This window comes from Polypterus senegalus, chromosome 3 (genome assembly GCF_016835505.1).
Source record: "Polypterus senegalus isolate Bchr_013 chromosome 3, ASM1683550v1, whole genome shotgun sequence".
NCBI lineage: Eukaryota > Metazoa > Chordata > Cladistia > Polypteriformes > Polypteridae > Polypterus > Polypterus senegalus.
Window position 1 is genome coordinate 49680071 of NC_053156.1, and position 22974 is coordinate 49703044.

At 43.0% G+C, this 22974-nt stretch overlaps 1 protein-coding gene across 1 annotated transcript in view; it reads left to right on the forward strand.

Moving 5' to 3' along the window:
* The first annotated feature begins 2155 nt into the window (after positions 1–2155).
* Positions 2156–22974, forward strand: part of si:dkey-111f13.5 (golgin subfamily A member 6-like protein 22) — a 71449-nt gene continuing 50630 nt past the window's right edge. Inside the window, exon 1 of the mRNA XM_039747176.1 lies at positions 2156–2357. Within this exon, the coding sequence (XP_039603110.1) occupies positions 2249–2357 (109 nt within the window). The 5' untranslated portion in view covers positions 2156–2248. The remainder of the gene's footprint in view (positions 2358–22974) is intronic.

The following is a 22974-nucleotide window of genomic DNA, read 5'->3' on the forward strand; positions in this document are numbered from 1 at the left end:
GAACAACGGCGGTGCTGCACAGTCGCCTGAAGAGGCTCCTTTAGAAGAGCTGTAACGCTCTCCTTAATTGTGCAGTAAAATTAATCTCATCGTTATCGGACAAGTCGTCGTGTCATTGTTGGTAATTAACCCTAACTAATTTTCTACGTACTTAGTACATGTACGTACGTTTATTGTAACTGTACACACATTTTATACAATTTTTCTTGCATTGTAGATATTTATTGCCGGTGGCCTGTCTATCTTAATGGCTGTAACATATGTGATATCGGAGACGCTCTACAGTATCTTTAAAATAACATTTTGGTTTTATGTACAGCATTTACATGTTATAGATTTTTCACTTATTTTTATATTACCTAATCAATTACAATATGTTTAAAACTGTATTACATATTAAAACTCCTCAATGATATACGATACGTATGTTTGTGAGTAGTATATAAACAGTGTGTTTACATACATAATTTCAACGAATCTTACCTAATAACTAAGAGAATACAAAGGGTTTATGCTGTATAACTGTGCAGGGAATATTTATAAACAGTGTGGGAGAGTTTATAAGGGCTTAAAATATATAAAAATAACCATACAAACATATGGTTTCTACTTCGCGGATTTTCACCTATGTGTTCCAGACCCCCCCGCGATCGAGGAGGGATTACTGTACACTATACCTATCATGCCTTCTGGAGGACAATATGGTATCAGCTAGAGTCTCTGCTTGTTTTACTGATATCTCAACCTGGATAAAGGACCACCATCTACAACTAAACCTTGTAAAAACAGAGCTTCTTGTGATCCCAGCCAGTCAGTCTGTTCAACTCACCATCTCTGTACAGCTTGGTTCACTGTCACTAACACCTGCCAGGTCAGTATGCAACCTAAGTGTGGTGATTGATGAGCAGCTATCATTAGATGACCACATTTCGACTGTTTCTCGTTCATGCAACATCCATAAGATCAGACCTTATCTGACAGAGCATGCAACACAATGTCTGGTCTTAGTCTTATCATGTCTGCACGATTACAACTCACTTCTGGCAGGAGAACCCACATGTGCTATCAAGCCACAGCGGCCCATCTTGTATTTAACCAGCTAAGATGGGCACATGCCCCTCCTCTCTTCAGGTTGCTATATTGGCTCCCTGTGGCAGCACACATTAAGTTTACATCCCTGATGCTTGCCTACAGAGTAGTCAATGGGTTAGCGCCTGAGTATATGGAGACACTGGTGAAGTGCTGTACACCTCCTTGCACACTTGGATCTGCCGGAGAACAATGTATGGTGATGCCACCTTTACATGGCATCAAGTCTCATTCCAGACTGTTTTCGTGTGTAGTTCCCAGTTGGTGGATGGGCTGCCCACCTCCATCCCTACTGCTGACTCCCTTAATGTATTGAAGAAGCAATTGAAGACCGATATGTTCTGTGAATATCTGTCTAATTAAAAAGAGTGGGAAAAAAATTTGCTTTGTGATATTGTATATTGTCAGTTAATTAATTGTTTAATTTCAATTGTGGTATTGATTGTAATCAATGATTGTAAATGAGTTATCACATCTCATCACTTGTGGCAATCAACTTTTGTTACCCCTCCTATTACACTTGCTGATAAAACAGGTCTCAGCTTAATGTTACTCGATTATGTTCCCCTGTTTTTATAAGTCGCTTTGGATTAAAGCATCTTGTAAATGTAGATGTAACATTCATATCGATAAGACGCCACACTGAGTAAACGCGAATCCGCGTAGATATAAACGTTCACAGTAATAATAAAGAAATGATTAGTCTACTATGAGTAAAATACCACTTGGTGTTGTGAGATAAAAATGAAACAACTTTCAAAGACGAAATACCATCAGAGTCGCATGAATCAGTGCTGGGCAATCCGTTAGGCGATATAGGCACCATTTATGTAAATTAAGAGGCCTGCACCCCAGATACCGTAGGGGACCATGAGAGTCGTTGAAGTATAATAATATCGACTACTCACTATGAACAACGTGGGGCTTTCCAAATGAGTTTCCTTCGGCAATGCGTGTGATTAAAAAAGAAAGACGCTCGGAGTGTGACGACTGAGACTCTGGGAGACTCCTGATAAGCGTGCTTGACGCGCACCTTGGGCGCCATCTAGTGGCCGAGTACTGCTACTGCAGTTGCTGCTAAGCAACCCGTGGGCACGTTTGTTTACAGCTCTGAGAGAAAAAAGAAAAGCAATAAAGCTGGGAAAATCGAGCAAATATAATGCAGGCAACCGAAAGCAAAGCAGGAGCATCAGATTGCGACCTCCTCGAGAGAATCGTCAACAGGGGCACGCTTTCAACTCAGAGGACGACGCACCGCCAAATTCTAGGTAACTAGTGGGGGTCCGAGCGACTGCGGAAAGTTTAAAGAAAGTTTGTGTATTAATCTGATTTGAAACACTCGTTATTATATTGAGATTGTGTTCTGATGAAAACATTCTTATTGAAATCAAAGCTGCGTGTACGAGATTTTGGCTGTTCAATAGCTTGGGACCTCCAAAATGAACAAGGCAGCCGTTGTATCCAATTCAGTCTTCCCGTCCCCCCGGCGGGCAAAAATGTCAATCAGACCTGAGAATCAGTGATGTTTGAATCCAACACTTGGGCTCAACTTCAGTTCAATGCAATTTTATTGTCATTATTTAGAAGCATGCCAGGTCAGAGTTTCGTTTTGCATTCAATTTCATATTATATATTGTATTGTTTTTAATACTAGTTTAATGTATTTTATTGTTTCGAAGCTAATTATTTTTGTTTTACATTTTTTTCCCAGAATTATAGATATCTTGTTTGATGTTCAGAGAATGCACAGTTTAGTGTAGCCTGTGTAGCAATAGTATTATATTTGAATTAAGTGTATTATCTCATGACTAGAAAGAATGTCTGGAGGTTGGACGAATGGGCAGCAAAAATGTACATTACCTCATGCTCAGGGATGGATGAAGACCTTTACAGGCCCTAAACACTTAAAAGATTGTCGTACCCCTCCAACCTCTATTATTACTATTTTATTATTATTTTTAGCATTGTATATGTGTATGTAACATTTAATGTGCAAGCCCCTTTTTATGGAACCTGGTTCAGCTGCACAATTTGCAGTTTTGCACCATATGGTCCATGGTAAATCCAGCAATGGGAAATTTCTGTGGTGCCCTTGTTCCCTTGATGCCCTAAGCGTGTGTTCATTTTCCTTAATGGTTAATCCAGCCCTCCTCAGGCTACATTATGAAAACTATTGAGTTGAGTGTGCTCAGCAGCTCCCATTTTGTGTCGCTAACTGTTGTTGGCTTCCCTCTTGTTTTATTTAACTCTCCAGCCCTACTGTCAGCTATACTGTTACATATTGGATTTTTAGAAATTCATCAAACCACGCACCTCATGTCATTTCCAAATACCCTCCTTAACATTTTGGTTTGGAGCCACAATGTAATTAAAAACGCATCACAAAGAACACAGCCATCAGCCACAAATTTGATAGAAATAAATATAATATAGCAATGAGCATAATGCAGGTATAAGGTTAAATCTTACATATTACACTTACAAATTAAACCAATGTCAAGACTTGACTCATAAATAGGTTAGGTTAGGGTTTGTAGAGATTGGTGTGCCCCGAGGAAGCACAGATGCACAGGTACACTTCTCGTGTGTATAAAACTATTCTTACTTCCCCAGCACAAGCTATTCCTTAAAAAGCCTTATAAATACCTTAAAATACATTTAAAAATTACATTAAAAGACCATTCTATGTATTATTAATAATCTGTTAAAATTTGCATAAAATCATAAAAATATTTAAAAACTGCAAAATCAACAGTTTACACTAATTTTTATCTAAAAGGTCTAAAAAGTAATCAATAAAGGCAAAATACTTTATCCCAAATCTTTAAAAACAATACCCTAGGGTTATAAAAAGTATATACTAACTAGGGCTAAAATAGGGATTTTTTAGGGTTATAAAACAGGAACATACTAAAAACCAGGTCCAATCTTAAGATGAGACTCCCCTAAATTTAAGTTTAGAGCCCCATCTACTGACTTTAAGTATAGAGTCTGCAGTAGGGGTAGGCCAATCTAAAACAACAGGAGGGACAATCTTAACACTAGAATTACCAGAGCCTACGAAAAAACTCGTAATTCCGTCCCACCTTAAACTGCTTCTTAAATCCCTTCACACCTCTCCAGCGCCCTTTGTCTTCTAAATGTGCTGATAAAGAGAAGCTTGGAGCAGCCGGCTATTCCATCCCCCCACCAATTTAGAACGTGCACGAACTTCAGCTTGATTGAGTATCTGGGAGTGAAGTAAAGTTTTAGAGTGGAAATAATAGATCGTTGTTTGGAACACACGCATTTCATGTCTGTTCCGTTTCTACAGTAATCTGTGTCAACACATTGTTAAAACAGAAACTTTTTTTATATTCTAGTAGTAGATGACAAAATGTAGGCATAAACTATATAATGTATGAAGCCTGAAGTCCAAATAGCAAAGAAACATTTTCACAAGAATAACACAATTGCACTTTTATTCTAACATAACTGCAGAAACAAAAAGCTGCCTTAACATGCGACATTGACACTAGTTTACTGTACCTGACTCCGTGGTTCAATAGATTCAGCCCCCGCTTGTGAATCAAGGGGAGACGGGTTCGATCCTGCGACCCTCCGTTTTGAGAAGTAAACTGCTCTTAGTCTTACTGTTTTAGAATAAAAGCATACATTTGATTTCAGTCTGTAACAGCCGGTGCAATTTATGATCTTTGTAAAGGTTAGCTTTTTTTTTATTCACTTTTCACTCTCTCAGTCGCGTTCAGAATCAATCCATACAACCCCATCTGACACGGCTGTTTTCACTAAAGACACGCTATAGCTCTGCAGTGTACCACGATGCATACTAACGCTACCCCTCAGGTTCTGACACACAAACGCTGGCGAAGCTGCCTTCTTCGTATCTCACCGTCTCTTGCTTTTCTTTTTATTCAGTTTTATTGAGTGTCCCTGCCAGTCCCCGCATGTTGCTGTATGCTGTTTCTTTTGCACCCCAGGACATGCAGAGGAAAGAATGGTAAAGACCAGTAACTTCGGCGCTATATGCAATCATCAGACACTCCCCATCTGCCCGTGTCGTTCAAACACAGGAACATATATTGGTGTAAAAGTATAACAAAAGTGCACTTTTATTCAAGTGCACTTTTTCCATCGCCTTTTCCTGTAAGAAGCAATGTCTCTCTATGCTGTGGTTTCTATTACACACCTGAAAGAAAGAGACAATACATGTGAACATATCCAGCATACATGCGGGGACTGGCAGGAACACTCAATAAAACTGAATAAAAAGAAAATCAAGTGACGGTGAGATACGAAGAAGGCAGCTTCGCCAACGTCTGTGTGTCAGAACCGGGTGGGGGGGCGTTAGTATGCATCGTGGTACACTGCAGAGCTATAGCGTCTGTATTCTGTTTCTTTTGTACTCCAGGGCACGCAGAGGAGAGAATAGTAAAGAGCAGTAAGTTCGGCGCTATATGCAATCATCAGACACTCCCCATCTGCCCGTTGTTTTGTTATACTTTTCAATACTTTTTATACTGCTCAAACGGGCATGCTCAAAAAATACACGTGTAATGCCACGAAAAGTGCACGCAGACACTTCATTTCGCAAACAAAACAAGTGCACTTTTATTCAAAACTACCTGTATAACCGAAGAAAAAAGAAAGCAAGTTACAGTAGGCGATTGATACGACATCTTGCATGGTGCAATGCTAAGAAGTGCTGATTTTCATTCCGTGCTATATGAAATCATCACATTCAAATATTAACAGTTCCCACACACCCAAGGACCGTCCTTCCTACATTTACGACACGTGTACTTGTTGCCGTGTACACACCTCTCTGTGCTATGGTTTCTATTACACTGAATGAGCACCTGACACTGTACTTTCTTCCCTGGGGGAAGGTCCCGCATCAGAGAATTTCCAGTTCCTGCATAAATATTCCTGGTTGTAGCGTTAGTATGCATCGTGGTACACTGCAGAGCTATAGCGCGTCTTTAGTGAAAACAGCCGTGTCAGATGGGGTTGTATGGATTGATTCTGAACGCGACTGAGAGAGTGAAAAGTGAATAATAAAAAAAAAAGCTAACCTTTACAAAGATCATAAATTGCACCGGACTGAAATCAAATGTATGCTCTTATTCTAAAACAGTAAGACTAAGAGCAGTTTACTACTCAAAACGGAGGGGCGCAGGATCGAACCCATCACCCCTTGATTCGTAAGCGGGGGCTGAATCTATTGAACCACGGAGTCAGTTACAGTAAACTAGTGTCAATGTTGCATGTTAAGGCGGCTTTTTGTTTCTGCAGTTATATGTTTGAATAAAAGTGCAATTGTGTTATTCTTGTGAAAATGTTTCTTTGCTATTTGGACTTCAGGCTTCATACATTATATAGTTTATGCCTACATTGTGTCATCTACTACTAGAATATAAAAATAGTTTCTGTTTTAACAATGTGTTGACACAGATTACTGTAGAAACGGAACAGGCATGAAATGCGTGTGTTCCAAACAATGATCTATTATTTCACTCTAAAACTCCACTTCACTCGCAGATACTCAATCAAGGCATGAGCTGAGAGAAGTTCATGCACGTTCTAAATTGGTGGGGGGATGGAATAGCCGGCTGCTCTTTATCAGCACATTTAGAAGACAAAGGGCGCTGGCGGAGAGGTGTGAAGGGATTTAAGAAGCAGTTTAAGGTGGGACGGAATTACGAGTTTTTTCGTAGGCTCTGGTAATTCTAGTGTTAAGTTTAGTCGCCGTTTAATTCTAAAATTCGGCCCAAATCTAGTATATTACCTTTAACAGAGTTCAGCGGAAAATAACAGAATTCAAAATGCTTATAGATCTAAGAAGAAGAGTTCTCAAATCTGTTGATCTTTACTCTCGGATACTTAAATCTGCAGTTGGATGGCAACAACTGGAAATTGAAGCAAAGAGGATGGTGACTGTGTGGCAGAACTGAGTCGGCCATCTTTCTAACTTGTTTGTGATACAGCTCAGTGACCGGTCATCTGCTGCGAATCAAAAATTTTACTGCTAATCTTTCCAATGTTGTTAAGAACGTTTATATTCTTATTGCCGGGGTTGCAAACCCCACAGATGCAAGAAAATGTAACAACAGATTAACAACAGTAAAAGTGTCATTCTAGTTTTGTCCAAAACAATTGGGTTTCCAAGAAAGAAAAGCTGTGTCTGCCCCTTCTTACACATTTTTTTGCATGTTAAGATCAGTTTAGTCTGTTATCAATGATTGTCCCCAGATACTGTATTTGGAGTGCTCTGTCATCTCCATTGGCTCCTACTTAATTAAAGTTTAGACAGTGGAAGGATTTGAGCACCTAAATTCTGCAGCTACATCCTTTGTCTTAGTTATATTTAGCTGTAAAAAGGAACGATCACACAACTGAATAAACTCATCAATAACAGGTCCGTGGCTGTCCTGCTTATCTTGTAGAAGACTCATAATGACAGGGTCGTCTGCAGATTTCACGATATGTCTGTCCTTGCATGAACAGCAGCAGTCCTTTACACGTAAGATAAACAAAAGAGGAGACAGACTGCAGCCTTGAGGATGTTTATTCATGTTGAACTTATTTAGAAGATTAACCGCAGTTGCTATTTATCTTTGGAACCTTGAACCTGTAGTCTGATGGCAACAAATTAATTTGAGAGTGTAGAGTAGAGGGTGAGCCCTGTCTAATCGAATACACTCTGCTTTCCATAATACAGCATTTTACAATTATTTTCAGACTCATCTGTAAGCCATGTCCACTTTATAAAAACTTTTCCTACAGTATCCTTTACAGAAGACACCTGAGCACATAAGTTAACCTTTGATCCACAGCGCACTTCAGTCACTGAAACACTTCATACTTCACTCAAAAGTGATTCCTGCTGCCATAACTTTAGCATATGCTCCTCAAATATGTCTACTCAAATAAGACTATCTATTATAGTAGATCAGTTCATGTATACATTTATTCATGTCCAGTACAGCAAATAAAAACATAACACATTAAACCATCGGTAGAAGTCTACTGTAGCCCTAATGGTGATCCATCAACATCACACTAAATGTTATCTCCAGCCATACACCAAAATCTCTATGAGTGCCATATCTAACCCTCGATGTCTTCCATGGTTATGTTCATATACCCAGCAGCCATTGCATCTAGAAGTGACAACTGGTCATGTAGGTAGCAGTCATATAACTCCCATCTCCAAAATTGCTGAAAAAAGGAGAGTATGATGGTAGGAATAACAACATCATCCTGGGATGGGCTGTAAGTCACTCTGTGACCTGGGGAGATTGATGAAAGTCCATGTTGTCCCATACAATCACAAAGATTGGTAAATGTTGCTCGCTTTCTGCTGAAATCCTTTCATACAGTTCATCAAGTAGTACTTGGGTGTTGTACCGTGTTAGCCATTATGAATTTAGTGAGAAGTCAAGCAAAATGATACATTTTATTGGCTAACTAAAAAGATTACAATATGCAAGCTTTTGAGGTAACTCACGCCCCGTTTCAAGCATGTTCAGTTCATCAAGAAAAGCAATAAGGCCGTTGTATTGTATAGGCCAGTGGTGGGCTTATGTAGCTGCAGTCCATCACCAGATATTTGCCTCACACATTGTGATGTTAGCTGCCCTCTTGCCCGGAACATCCATAGTTTCTTTAATCCGATCACATTCCTTCCACGGTGTTGTCTTTTTGTCAAGTTGAAACCAGCCTCATCCAAAAAGATGAGGCTTCTTTGGCGTCAAGCTCCATTACTCTCTTAAGTAAATTAGAAAATAAACTAGGTACCATTAGTCACAAATTGTACAGCTAACTGTGTTTTGCAAGATCTCAAAGAAAAATGCTTGTGGATGCTGTGTTGTTCAAAATCACCTTAGATCTCTTACGTGGATGTACTCGTAACAGAGTTCTTGATACGCTCAGAGTTCCTCTCAGAGGGGACAGTGGACAGCTATTTCATCCTGAACTGATGATTCTGTACCACTCTTGAAATCGTTGTAGAACTAACATTGTGAATGCCTGAAAATATATTGTCGCATTTGATTACGTTTTTTTGTATTTCTCTTACAGTTTTTTACAATTCTTTTCAGACTCGTCTCAATGACATGTCCACTTTATCAAAACTCTTCCCACAGTATTCTTTACAGAAGGCACCTGAACACATAAGTTAACCCTTAACTGAAAATGCACTTTAATCACCAAAATACTTCATACTCATAAGTGATTACTGCAGCCATAACTTTAGCATATGCTCCTCATATAAGACTACTATGTCACTCAATGTACAATCAACTAAAAAATACAAACAAACTGAAGCATCATACTTTTATGGACAGAATTTGTAGGTGCAGCCAGGGTGTTGAGGGGGTCCGGTTTGGTGGACTCAGGATTGGGTCACTGCGTTTTGCAGATGATATTGTCCTGCTTGCTTCATCAGGCCATGATCTTCAGCTCTCTCTGAATCGGTTCGCAGCTTAGTGTGAAGTGGCTGGGATGGGAATCAGTACCTCCAAATCTGAGACCATACTCCTCAGCCGAAAAAAGGGTGGAGTGCCCTCTCAGGGTTGGGAGCGAGATCCTGCCCCAAGTGGAGGGGTTCAAGTATCTTGGGGTCTTGTTCACGAGTGAGGGAAGAATGGAGCGTGAGATCGACAGGCAGGTCAGTGCGGTGTCCGCAGTGATGCAGGCTGTGCATCGGTCTGTCGTGGTGAAAAAGAAGCTGAGCCATAAGGCAAAGCTCTCAATTTACCAGTCGATCTATGCTCCTGCCCTCCCCTATGGTCATGAGCTATGGGTAGTGACCGAAAGAACGAGATCGCGAATACAAGCGGCTGAAATGAGTTTCCTCTGCAGGGTGTCTTGGCTTTCCCTTAAAGATAGGGTGAGAAGCTCAGTCATCCAGGAGGGGCTCAGAGTAGAGCCGCTGCTCCTCCGCATCGAGAGGAGTTAGATGAGGTGGCTTGGGCATCTGATCAGGATGCCTCCTGGATGCCTCCCTGGCGAGGTGTTCCGGGCACATCCAACCGGGAGGAGGCCTCGGGGAAGACCCAGGACACGCTGGAGGGACTATGTCTCCCGACTGGCCTGGTAACACCTTGGGATTTCCCCAGAAGAGCTAGAAGAAGTGGCCAGGAAAGGGATGTCTGGGCATCTTTGCTCAAGCTTCTGTCCCCGCGACCCAACCTCGGATAAGTGGAAGAGGATGGATGGATGGATGGATGAAGCATCATAAAATACATATGTTATGTGTTTCTATGTCCTCTATTTTTCCATAGTTTACTGTTTCACTGCAAAATAAAAGAAAAACGTATGACCCCTTATGTATATATTTATTCACGTCCAGTACAGAAAGTGAAAACACAACACACAAAATGACCAGTAGAAGTCTACTGTAGCCCTAATGGTGATCCATCATGTCCTCTGCTTTTGGCCATAAATTTAAATCAACATCCCACTAAATGTTGTCTCTATCCATGCACCAAAATCTCTTAGTGTACCTTATCCAGCTCTCAATGTCTTCCACAGTTATGTCCATACACCCAGCAGCCATTGCAGTGACATCTAGTCATGTGGGTAGCAGACTTTTACCTTCTAACTCCATGTAGAAAAAATTATTCAGTGGGATTGAAGAAAGGGGAGTATGATAGTAGGAATAATGACCTCATCCTGGGATAGGCTGTAAGCCACTCTGTGACCTGGCAGAATGATGAAAGCCCATGTTGTCCCGTACAACTGTTTCATCCTGATGTGATGTTTCTGTAGCACACTTGAAATGGTTATAGTGCTAACATTATGAATGTTTAAAAATATGTTGTTGTCTTCGATTATGTTATTACGCATTTTTCGTAGTGCGATGCTGTTGTTGGAAATGACCATCTCAACCATTGCATTGACCCATTGAGGTTTAAATATTATTCCCCTTCCCCCTGTTTGAGTTAACTGATGGGTCCTACAGCAATGAGACAAAGACAAATGTGCACTGATACATCAGTTTCTTCTAGTAATATACACATCAATCAAATACACATTTGGTCAGAATGCTATTGCACCGTACCTGTTGGCTTGCCTGAAAATCCTCACTGTCGATTCTATGGTGGATGTAAGTAAGTTTGGTTGAATCCTCAGACTTGCTTGCCTCAGCAAGAGACTGTGATTGACCAAATGATCGATTCTGGTACCTCTGGTTTCATCAGACGTAATTGCTCTTGCACTTCTGTGACTTCTTCTTCCTCTTCCTCTGGCTGCATCCATTTTTCTCACATTGGCTAAAGGAAGAAAATTTTATTCCAAACATGGCCTCTTCTGTATATGAGGTAATGAGGCGCAAACAACAAAACCTGGGTAGGCCTTTAGCAGTTATGACAACCAGGAGTTTCAGAAAGTGAAATGACTACATTACATGAACTGAGAGCCCACAACTCACTTATGCAGTACTAATAGTGGAAACATCTCTTCAACAACAACTACATCAACATTTTACCTATTGTAGACACTAGAGGGTAGTGCAGCTCCTCAAACCCAGAACACAAGTGCACGTCACACAGTCAAAAGGCTTCAATAAACAAGGCTTTATTTAATCCAGCACTTTATAAAGGCTTCAGTACTCCTTCAATATACTTTTCTCCACAATATATCCTCTGTCTCTCCTCCAGGCATGCTTTGTTCATCTCCTTCTGATACTGGCTCACCTGAATGAGGCTGGATGGCTCCTTTTATCCCCTGGTCCTGGGAGTGCTTCCCGTGTCATGTCTGGCAGCACTCTTATAGCTCTCTCTCTGGTGGCACCCACATAACCCAACAGGGTTGACCTCTGAGACTACATGTCCCAAGGTGCCCTATGAATGGAAGCTCTGCCCAAGGGAAGCTGCCACCTAGCACACTGGGAGAATAAACAGGCCCCAGAGACAAGCCTCCCCTATCTTTCCATTTTATCCCAGCCAGGAAAGGTACTGACAACACATCTGGCCGGGATTCCTGTCCATCCACATGGGGAGTCCCATCAGAAAAGGAACCTTCTTCTTTTGTGGTTGGGATGCCCATCCATCCACCTGGGGCCTCCTGTTCGGGTAAGGACTCTTCCTCTCTCTTGGTCAGGATGCCCATCCTTCCTGTTTGGCACTTACACTATGTAGCACACATTTCAATGCAAATCTGACCATTTTTGTATAGATGGTCAAAATGCTGCAAACTAGAAAGCCGAATAAACATTTGCTACAAATCAGAATGGGGCAACACGGTGGCACAGTGGTAGCGCTACTGCCTTTAAGTAAGGAGACCTGGGTCACCTCCCTAGTCCTCCCTGTGTGCAGTTTGCATGTTCTCCCCATGTCTGCATGGGTTTCCTCCCATAGTCCAAAGGCATGCAGGTTAGGTGCATTGACGATCCTAAATTGTCTTTTGTGTGTGTGCCGTGCGGTGGGCTGGCACCCTGCCCAGGGAATTGTTCCTGCCTTGCGCCTTGTGTTGCCTGGGATTGGTTCCAGCAGACCCCTATGACCCTGTGTTAGGATATAGCGGGTTTCAGAACTGACTGACTAAAATCAGAATGATCCTTTTATTTCAAGCATAGGCATAATTTAATTTCTGTCAAAATGCATGTTTCCATCTACAGTGATCTAAATTTTATCAGCTTTTGAACTGAAAGTTAATATTTGATGTTTTGAACAAATTGGCTAAATGTATGAAAAAGTTACTGTCATTGTAGAGAACATTGACTGAGAGAGGTATTCATGAATTTTGGAAAAATTGGTGATTGAATGCATTTTGCATGAAAGGATTGCAGAAGTAGACACAGTTATCTTAAGTGTTTGGAAAAAGGGGACATGGTATTAACACAAGTCTGTTAACAATTGTAAAACACTGTTAACAGGCCTTTCAAATTGATGTATCCCATTTTTGTTGCTGACATTAAGATTTCCAAACCAGGCCATCAGAACACAAGTAAAGACAGACTCAGTAAAAGGTTTATAAAAGATTGGTAGGACTCGCATTAAAAGGCTTGACTTCCTTAGATAGTAGATGCCTGTTGTCAATTATTGCCAATGGCTTGAGCTCTTTCCTTAAAAGTAAAATTTAATTCTATGATTGTCCTCAGATATTTATAACTTTATACAATCTTCGCTACCTGCTCCTTGATGATTGGATGGTGTTTCTTCTAAAATCCATTAATTGCTCCTGTCAAAGATGGCCAGGGTCCTTGTCCGTCCGGGATGCCTCTTCACTGTATGGACCAGGGGAGCAAGCCGGGTCAGAACAGCATCTCTCCTGGGATGCAAGATGGCAGCCCCCCTGGGTGGCAATGGTGATCGGATTCCCGTAGGGCTCCATGGGAGATGGAGTTCCCTACAACCCTGCTGGGATCCAGGGGTGCTGCCTGGGGGGGTTGCAGTTGTTCCTGATCCCGTGTGGGCGGTTCGTCCACCACACCCGGAAGGACAGCCAGAAATAGGTCATCAAACACCTGGAGCACTTCTGGGTGGACTATAAAAGGAGCCAGCAGCCCCCACTCCGAGAGCCAGAGCCAGGGGGAGAGGGACTAAGCTTTCCGGAGGGAAGTGGTGAAGATAGAGAGTGAAGAAAGGAAAGTATTGTGTGCAGTGTTGTGGGCTCTTGGGGATGGGGAAGAAATTCCACACGAGTGTAAAAGAAAGAAAATAAAAGCACTTTATTTTAGTAGTGTGCCTCTAGTGTCTGTCTGTGTCAGGTTAAGCACTGGTATAGCGCCATCTACAGTCACACTCCTTAGTTTTTGTTACATTTAGTAAAGACTCATAGCACCAGCTACCAAATTCATCTACCACTCTGAGCCAGACCTGTCAGATCATTATGAATTTTCCTTATTTTGTACAACTAACTTTCCAGTCAGATCATTTTTAAGACTGCCATAGCCTGGTGTGTGATTTTATCAAAACTCTGAGCTGTTTTGGTCCCTGTGGCAGTCATACATTCCAGTCCTTCTACCACAGTGTCAGATCTTGTCTTTATTTGAGGAGACTGATACTGTCTGATTAGTGAAGCTGATGGTGCTAAGCCAGATTGATCTCTCCAGCTAATAGTTTCACAGCTTCATCTTCTTCCCTCAGGTCTCTGAAACCCCACTGATATAACTTTGTAAGAAGCGCCTGATGCTGCCAGTTTACATTTTTGAAATGGCTCTCTAGAGAACTGTGAGGTTAACAGCTTTATCAATAGAGCTGGAGCTGTCAGATTTCCGAACATATTAACTTAAATCGGTGGAGTCTGATGCTGTCACATTAAACACAATTTCAGCCATACACTTTTAAAGCTGTTCTCTTTGCCACATTAGTGTTTTCAGATGCTGTTAAATCTCTCAAGATGGGTGTTTCACAGTTTTGACGCTGATCCGTTTAGATCTTTGAGATTGATAAATGTATCAGTGGAGCCTGATTCTGGTACAGCACTAGTAACTTTACTTTTTCAACTTTGACGTTAATCTGTTTTGATCACTGATGTTGGCAAATTTACATTAATTGACAGATTATCTGTTAACTACTTCTAGCTGCATTTTTACCTAAATGGTTACACAATACATATGAAAAACTTTACATTTCTGGAATATTTGTTTCATTATCTCTGATATTGCTTATTAAAAAGACATATGGCACTGGGAAGAAAGGAATTTCTGGAGTGATTTGTGTACTCCCTGATTTATTGAAGTTAAGTACTGCATATAATGGATGTCTATCATCAGTTGAGATGATTTCCAGTTTTTTCAACACACTTACCATTTCGTCTATGTCAGTCCCAACCACTTTAACTTCACGTTTTTTGTAATCTGCTTGAGCTTTTTTAGGTGCGCTCACATATGAGGGAGAAACAAGCTAAAGTTAGAAAATGGGATTTATTAGAAAATGGAACAAACCTTAACAAAACTGATAATGCCATTTCTCAATGTAGTCTCACCCTTCTCAATGCACTTGCGCCACCTGCCTGGAAGTGCCCGGATTCCAGCAGAATAAAAGGTTTTTTCATGTCCTCTCAACCACCAACATGCCAAGGGGTACTACAGTCACTAATGCAAGTTACTGTGACTTGCTGGAGACCAATGTGAAGCCTGCAATTCGATCCAAGTGGTGGGGACTGCTGTCTCAAGGAGTCCTTTTGCTGCAAGACAATGCCCACCCACCCACACACTGCTAAGAACACCAAGGCTTGTCTGGAGAAACTGAAGTTTGAGGTATTGCCACATCCTCCCTATTCGCCAGATTTGGCACCGTGTGATTTCCAAGTTTTTGGACCACTAAAGAAACATCTGGGTGGTCGTCGATTCAAGACAGATGACAACGTGAAGAAAGTAGTGCATTATGGGCTGCAAGGGCAAGAAAAAACCATTTATTCCTCTGGAATCCGGGCACTTCCAGGCAGGTGGTGCAACTGCATTGAGATGGCTGGGGACTACATCGAGAAATGACATTATCTATTTTATTAATGTTGTTCCATTTTCTAACTTTAGGTTGACTCCCCAACATATAATGCATAAAGAACCTACTGCAAAAGCCCATGTCTGACTGTCTGCATGAATCTGGCCCTCTGCAGACCAGTGTTATTAAAAGGTAGCCCACTTATTCTTCAAATAAATTGTTGATACAGTTCAATTTCTTACACACATTGAGTTGCACAATATTTAAACATCTCTCTTTGAAAAGCATTGTCGATTTTGCGAACTCGTCCATTTACAACACATAAATGTTCTGTGCGAATTCAACTAGGAATGAGTTTACTTTTTCAAATGTACTTTAAGAGTGGTGCTTGAACTTGAATATTTTGGATATTTTCCTCTTTTACACGTCTGACAACTGCTCGGATTCACAATGTATGTGAATAGATGATGCTGAGGAAGAGTGAGCGCATAAACAGCTCACACAGTGGTGCCATTTTGCAGCTGCTTTAGGTAAGTTAACTAACAGAGGACATAAAAGTCACTTCTCTGGAAATAAATGGAAGAAGAAAGCAATTTTTTAAGTATATAATAAGACAGAATTGATTGGACAATATTATCTGCAGATTATTCTTGTAAAGAACCAACCTTATCAACCTACAGGCTGAGTGGTGTTTGAACTAATTAATAACACGGGAAAGGCACGGCTGCCCTGACTGATATAAACACAGGACAGGTTTGGAAATGAACAGTGATGTCTGAAGTCTTCAGTGTCTTAAGCCCCTAATCTTTCAGCCCCAATCACAGCAAGCCCCGCTCTTTTTACCCATCATGTACCATTCGTATTCCAGTTATACAGTAAATCAGCTTCTTTCTAAGTTCTTACTTATTTATAGAATTCCAAAGAATTACTGTATTTTAACTAATATTAATAGCTAGATGGGGAACTTATTTCATTTCCTTTTCTTTTTTCAAAGGGTAATATTGATACAGATTTTATGCTAGTATTTTGTATTAATAGATATCTTTCAATAACTAATTATTGGATACTACTGTATTGGGTATGCTTTCAAATATGTTATGTTTAACAGTCATCCTATCAACCAGGGTCTTTGGGGACCACAGATGTATATATTTTGTCATATCTCACAGGTGCTTTTTTATTATTCCAATTTTTTTATGACTTTGTCAAGCAGTTTGTTCCTAATAATGTCACACCAATGTTTTCTATTTCTGCTGTGATTATTACTTCTTAAAAATACAAATGTCAGAAGTGCCCAAAAGCCCCAGTCAGAAACGCCCAATCCCGCCTATGCAGCTTTAAGAAATATAACTATTGATTCAGTCAAATTTCTGATTGGTCCTAAGTTAGAGCGTGACACATTATCAAGGGGTGTAGGGACACTCTTTTAGTTATTTCGAAGGAGACAGACACAGGAGCAGCTAGAGATTTCCACAGCTCCTCTGTTCACAACTTGAGATACTGCTGTTCCTAAGGTAAGATAAGTTCCAAGTCAGAAATACAATGGATAGCTTCATAATGAAATGTTATATATTGTAACTATAAAATGTAATGTTTATGTTCTATTATGAAAGGTAATAATGTAAAATACTTTGCCATGAAGGCCTACATGATGAAGACTGAGTGTCAGTGTGGGAAAAAAAGAAATTGCAACATGTTTTGAGGCTGCAGTGGGGGAAAGGTTAAAAGGAGATATACTGTATGTAAGGGGAAGGAGGTTTCTCAGAGCTCCAAGATGACTCTAATAAACCTAGAATACAGTAGACCCCCGCAAAGTCACTGTTCAGGGTTCGCGGACTCAGTCATTCGCAGATTTTTCCTTAGAACCTAACTATTAATTGTTAGCGGAAAGCGCAAATATCCTCCGCAATTTTTTTGGCTTTTTTCGTGGCAATACTGTGCCGTAGAGAGAACAGGAAGCAACCGCTGAGGGAAACGCGGTTTGGGATGGTGAAAGTAGCTAATCTGAGAGCATTATTCATTTCTCCTTGCTGCTGATTGAGCGTTGCCCTGTGATGCGTCTCCAGCTGAGTGTCCTCGTGTTTTCCATTTTGTTATTGTTTTCATTTTGTTATTCTTAAACACACAAGATGTCGCCGGAACGCCCTGCGCCTTCTAAGGCTTTTGGCTCTGAGCCTAAGCACCAGAAGCAGTTTAAAACACTCCAGGAGAAGGCTGAACTACTGGATTTGCTCCGGGAACTGTAAAGTTATGCTGCAGTAGCGCGCCACTATGGCATTAATGAAAGCACCACACGCTACATAAAGAAGAACGAAGCAGCGATCCGGAATACTGTATCTGTAAGTTTCTGTGATAGTGCCAAAAAGGTTACGGCCGTAAGGAATAAAAATATCGTCAGGATGGAATCTGCCTTGGCATTGTGGATCACCGACTGCAGAGAGAAAAACATCCCCCTGGACTGTAACATCATCCGTGAGAAAGCACGGAAATTGTACCAGCAGTTTGCTACAGGAGACAATGCACCAACTTCCCATTACAATGCTCCTGAAACCTATGAAGAAAAGCCAGCACAAAACCCCACCAGAAGAAGACCAGTCCAAAGATATGACTCCTCCTGAAGTGCGTGAAGAAGAAGCGCCACCCAAGGTTTTTTAAATCCTCTGCATCGTACTGCACAGCTGCTTTATCATCATCATCAATTTCATTCATCATTGGTGAGTACCCATACATTTTACTGTATTTTAATTAAATGAAATTATGTATTTACACTACTTATAACAAAGAAAACGACAGCGCATACCAAAGAAAACGCACTTGCATGAATTACAGTACGTATAGCGGTAACATCGGTATTTTACATTCTAGCGCCACGGGAGGCATAGCAGTACAGTACTGTACAGTAAACGGGTGTACCTTTACATTCTGTTTTAAGGTAATGTATTAAGGGAATATTTTAGGTAATGTATTAATGTATTAAGCTGAGTTTACAACGAAATTAAAGTGCTTTGGGGGCATACGGTATTTAAGGTTTAAACTATAAAAATAGGCATTTAAAAAGCATTTTTTAACCACATCCAAAAGTCGCAGTTTTTCACAATTTGCGGGTACTCTAGGAACATAAGTAACCCCCACGAATTTTGGGGGTGTACTGTGTAACTATTTATGAACATGGTGGATGTTGCGGCCATTGCTGCCCTCATCACCAGGGTTGGGAACGTCCCAGACTGGAAGTCATCAGAACGTGGCAGACGTCGTCGGATCTTCATGAGGCAGCTGGGGCATGCCTTGGTCATGCCACACATGAAAAGGAGAACAGAAACTCCACCATTGCAAGCCCCTATCAAAGCAGTATTGACCCTTATGAGAGTGAGTAAAACTCCTACTGCAGATGTGACTGTCCAACGTTCGGGTGAACAACCTATTTGGAAAACGTGCCACCTTTACTCTTGAGACATGGACAGGAAGGTAGCAACTGTTTGCTCCTTTTGTCACATGTCAGCATTCACTGAGCATAGCATGAAGCAAATTGTGTGCTATGACTGCCTGTGGTGTGTTTAATTTTTTTTTTTTTATTTACTTTGCACTGACACTGAAAGACAAAATACAATTTAAAAGTGTTGAAGAGTTTAGTTTTAAAAGATAAAAGGGAAGAATATTTAAATAAAAATAGCTGACGTTTAAATGACTATGTGTTTATTTCAATTATTTTATATGCAAAATATGCAAATCAATTGTAATTTTGCTAAAATAATAATATTAATCTATTGTGGTAGTGCTGCTCAAGTTAGGAGACCGGGTTCGCTTCCGGGTCCTCCCTGCGTGGAGTTTGCATGTTCTCCCGTGTCTGCGTGGGTTTCCTCCGGCGCCGGTTTCCTCCCACAATCCAAAGACTTGCAGGTTAGGTGGATTGGTGATTCTAAATTGGCCCTAGTGTGTGCTTGGTGAGTGGGTGTGTTTGTGTGTGTCCTGCGGTGGGTTGGCACCCTGCCCAGGATTGGTTCCTGCCTTGTGCCCTGTGTTGGCTGGGATTGGCTCCAGCAGACCCCCGTGACCCTATTCGGATTCAGCGGGTTAGACAATGGATGGATGGATTATTATTGTTTTGCTATTATTATTATTTTGCTATAATGATTGCTTCTTACCGTATATACTTGCAGATTAGTTCTTCCACGGATAAGTTGGGACTTGATTTTACAGTATAATTTCTGTTATTTTATATTGTCGGTTGTATAAGTTGAATGCGGACAAACTTGTGCTATTGGTACATGGGATTATGATATGCTCCGCCCAACAAGAGAGTAACCATGGAGCACACAGCCTTTTTTTCTATGTGAGTGTGGTAATGCGCTGTATCAGCACGTGAGCTCCTAATCCCTCTTTCTCTCTCTCTCTATTGTGCCTACTGACCACACGGTAAAATCAAACTATTCCAAAACAACATTTGTACTGATTTGAGTTTTTGTATCTCACACCCTCATACACTTTTATCGTAGAAGCATCCTTTATCTTTAATGGAGCGTTTGATCAGAAGAAAATATGAAGCTGGTTTTAAATTAAATATAGTTAAAGTAGCGAAAGAAATTAGTAAATGTGCTGCTTCAACAAAATCTGATGGATCTGAGAAACTGATGCGAGATTAGAGGATGCAAGAAGATGAAAAAAAAACTAAGTGTCGCATTTTTGAATGGGTTTATAAGTCGGGGTCTTATTTTATGATTGATTTTTCGGTTTTCAAGACCCGACTTATATGTGAGTATTTACGGTATATAAAATAATCCTGGAGGTCTCCAGTGACCCCAATTTGCAGTTTGTGTATGTAACATATGTCGGTAGAATGAGGGTTAAGATAATTGAACAACAATTATTCACAGATCATCCACTATTAACACACATCAATCAGATTTTCACGCCACATCAACCCGAGCACGCCATACCTTCCTGTCAGTCTATTACTGACCGTGCACGCCGTACTCCCGGTCATAAGGCACAACAGAGCCCATAAGTCCCCCACAGCGACTCCTGGTGGCGCCCAAGGTATCCAGCAGGGCTGTGTATAAACACCACAGAGTCCATAAGGCCCTGCTGGACCTCGGGGCATGATCCCGCTGTCGGGAGAGCTCCTCCTGTCGGCCTGGGGTGCGGACGGCCTCGGAAGCCGGCAGTCTTCCACAGTTCCCCCCCCTTAGTGACGACTTCTGGGGCGGAGCGCCGCCCCGAGGGACGTCCTCCTCCAGGAGGGCGCCATCATCCGGCCTTGAATGCGCTTGTCCCTGTCCTCGGCGAACCTTGGAGGGACGGTGTACTTCCTGTCTCCCGGGGACAATGCGCCTCGTGGCCCGTTGCCGGCAATTATAGCACCGACGAAGTCCTCCTGGTTGCTTCCCTCTGCGGGACCAAAAACATCTCGGGAACTCCGCCAGCGCCGTCTCCGCCCTTCACCTGCCAGGGAAGTCATCATGGCGCCTGGCGGCCCTTAAGCCTTCCTTCCATCCTGTTGGGAGACCCACCATTCCTTTGGGGATCTCCCGCTTAATGTGGGCTTGCGCTCAGCCTGAGGCCCTCCATGGGAAGAGGAGAGCCTCTGTGCTGTCTGCACACCTACCTTCCGCTTACTGGGAGTCGGCGTCATTTGCACCGCCCCGCACCGATGAACAGCACTATTCAGCTGCACCGCACGGCGGCGCATCCCCGCACTCCTACCACCGGCGCTACCCCGCACTTAAGACCGGTCGGGTCCTGGTGAGCCGTACTGCCCCGGAAAGCCACGCCACGCCGCATGCCCGGGCTGTTTGCTCCAGTCCCCACCATTCGGTCATCGTGCCCCAGTCTCTTGTCGGGTACACAGTGCTTTGACACGCGCTACTCATTCTCAGCGGTGCCCGATGCACTGTGTCCCCTTATTCTCTACGACACGGGAGGGACTCACCTGTACCCCGCGATCGATCATCTCCGAGCTTCCCGCGCAGCGCTGCACAAAATCCTTCAGCGCCTTTACAGGTGCTGCTGCCGCCGCTCCTAGTTCCTCCACTCGCTCCTTTAGCTCTTCGACACCCTGCAAGAAACGGTGCAGGGGCTCGAGGTATTTCTCGAGACCCCGTAAGTCCAAACAGTTAGTTACTACGGCCGGCCGCATTTTCGGCTTCGCGCTGAGCTTACCTTCCGCCGGAACCAATGAGCACGCCGCCCAGGCACGTGTTCGCTGGGTCGCGCAAAGGCTCCTGGGAGTTGGAGTCCTCAGAGGGCGGCTGGCTACTACAAGCCGGCTGCGATCTGCCTTCTCCTTTACGCTGCAGACTCGTCAGCCACAACCCGTCCCTCTTTGTCGGTGGCTTTTTCTTTCGGGCGGCGCTTCGCCCGCCTTCCCCTCCCTTTCGAGGAGGCTCGGACCCGTTAGGGGCGACCGCCTCGCCGGCGACTCGGGTTTCCTCCACCGTCCCGACACCCCCCGCGGGTGACCAGTCTGTTGTCACCAACCGCGGCTGTCTCTAGCCGCCTTTCACCGCGACTTGCCTTCTGGGAGCCGCGGCCATTTTGCCGAGGCATGAGGCCGTCATCCAAGACGCCGCTGCAATCCTCCCGGCGGACGCTGCAAAACAGGAAAACAACAAAGACGGACGCCGGGCGGTTTACCTGCAGCCGCCCGTAACGGAAATGCGGCACCCCGGACCGTCTAAGGTGTACGCTGCGCCGGGATTTGTCCGTGTGCCGGGTCGCCGCGGCCGGGCTTGTTTGGCCCGTATCAGCGCTTTGTCTTCCTCGCTCCCGGTCAGGAGGGTCCAGGACATCGCGGCGTCCGTCATGCCCTGCAGGCGGCTGGGACTGACCTTCTTTTTTCCTGTTTTCTTTCCCATGGCCCTGTAGAGCGGGATAGCACGCACTGTTGCCGCTTCCTTGGCAGCGGGTGGTGTTGTGCACCTCCGTGTAAAAATGGGGAATCGACCGAGGGTTGTCTGCCCACACGAAATTTGTTTTTTATGCAGGTCCTCTGCCAACAGACGGCCAGAGAATCCTGCCGGCTACGCCAGTGTGGCAGTAGGGGGCAGTAGTGCACCCTTGAACCCTCAGGTACGACTCCTGACACCAGGTAATAGTCCACGACCTTTTTATTATTTTTCGCAGTGCACCAAGCACCTCCCACACTCCTCACAAACTCTTCAAATCAAACACACAATAACCTCTCCTCCTCGCCCAGACACTTTGCTCCTCTCCCACCCAGCACAGCTCAGTGTCTGGACTGAGGCAGCGTCCTTTTATAGCCCCTGACCCGGAGGTGTTCCTGTCCCAGCAGTCCACAGTTCCTTATTCCTTCCGGGTCAGGGCAATCAGTCTATCACATCAACCCGGGAGCACGCCATACCTTCCTGTCACGTGACCGTGGACGCACTCCCGGTCATAAGGCACAACAGAGCCCATAAGTCCCCCACAGCGACTCCTGGTGGCGCCCAAGGTATCCAGCAGGGCTGTGTATAAACACCACAGAGTCCATAAGGCC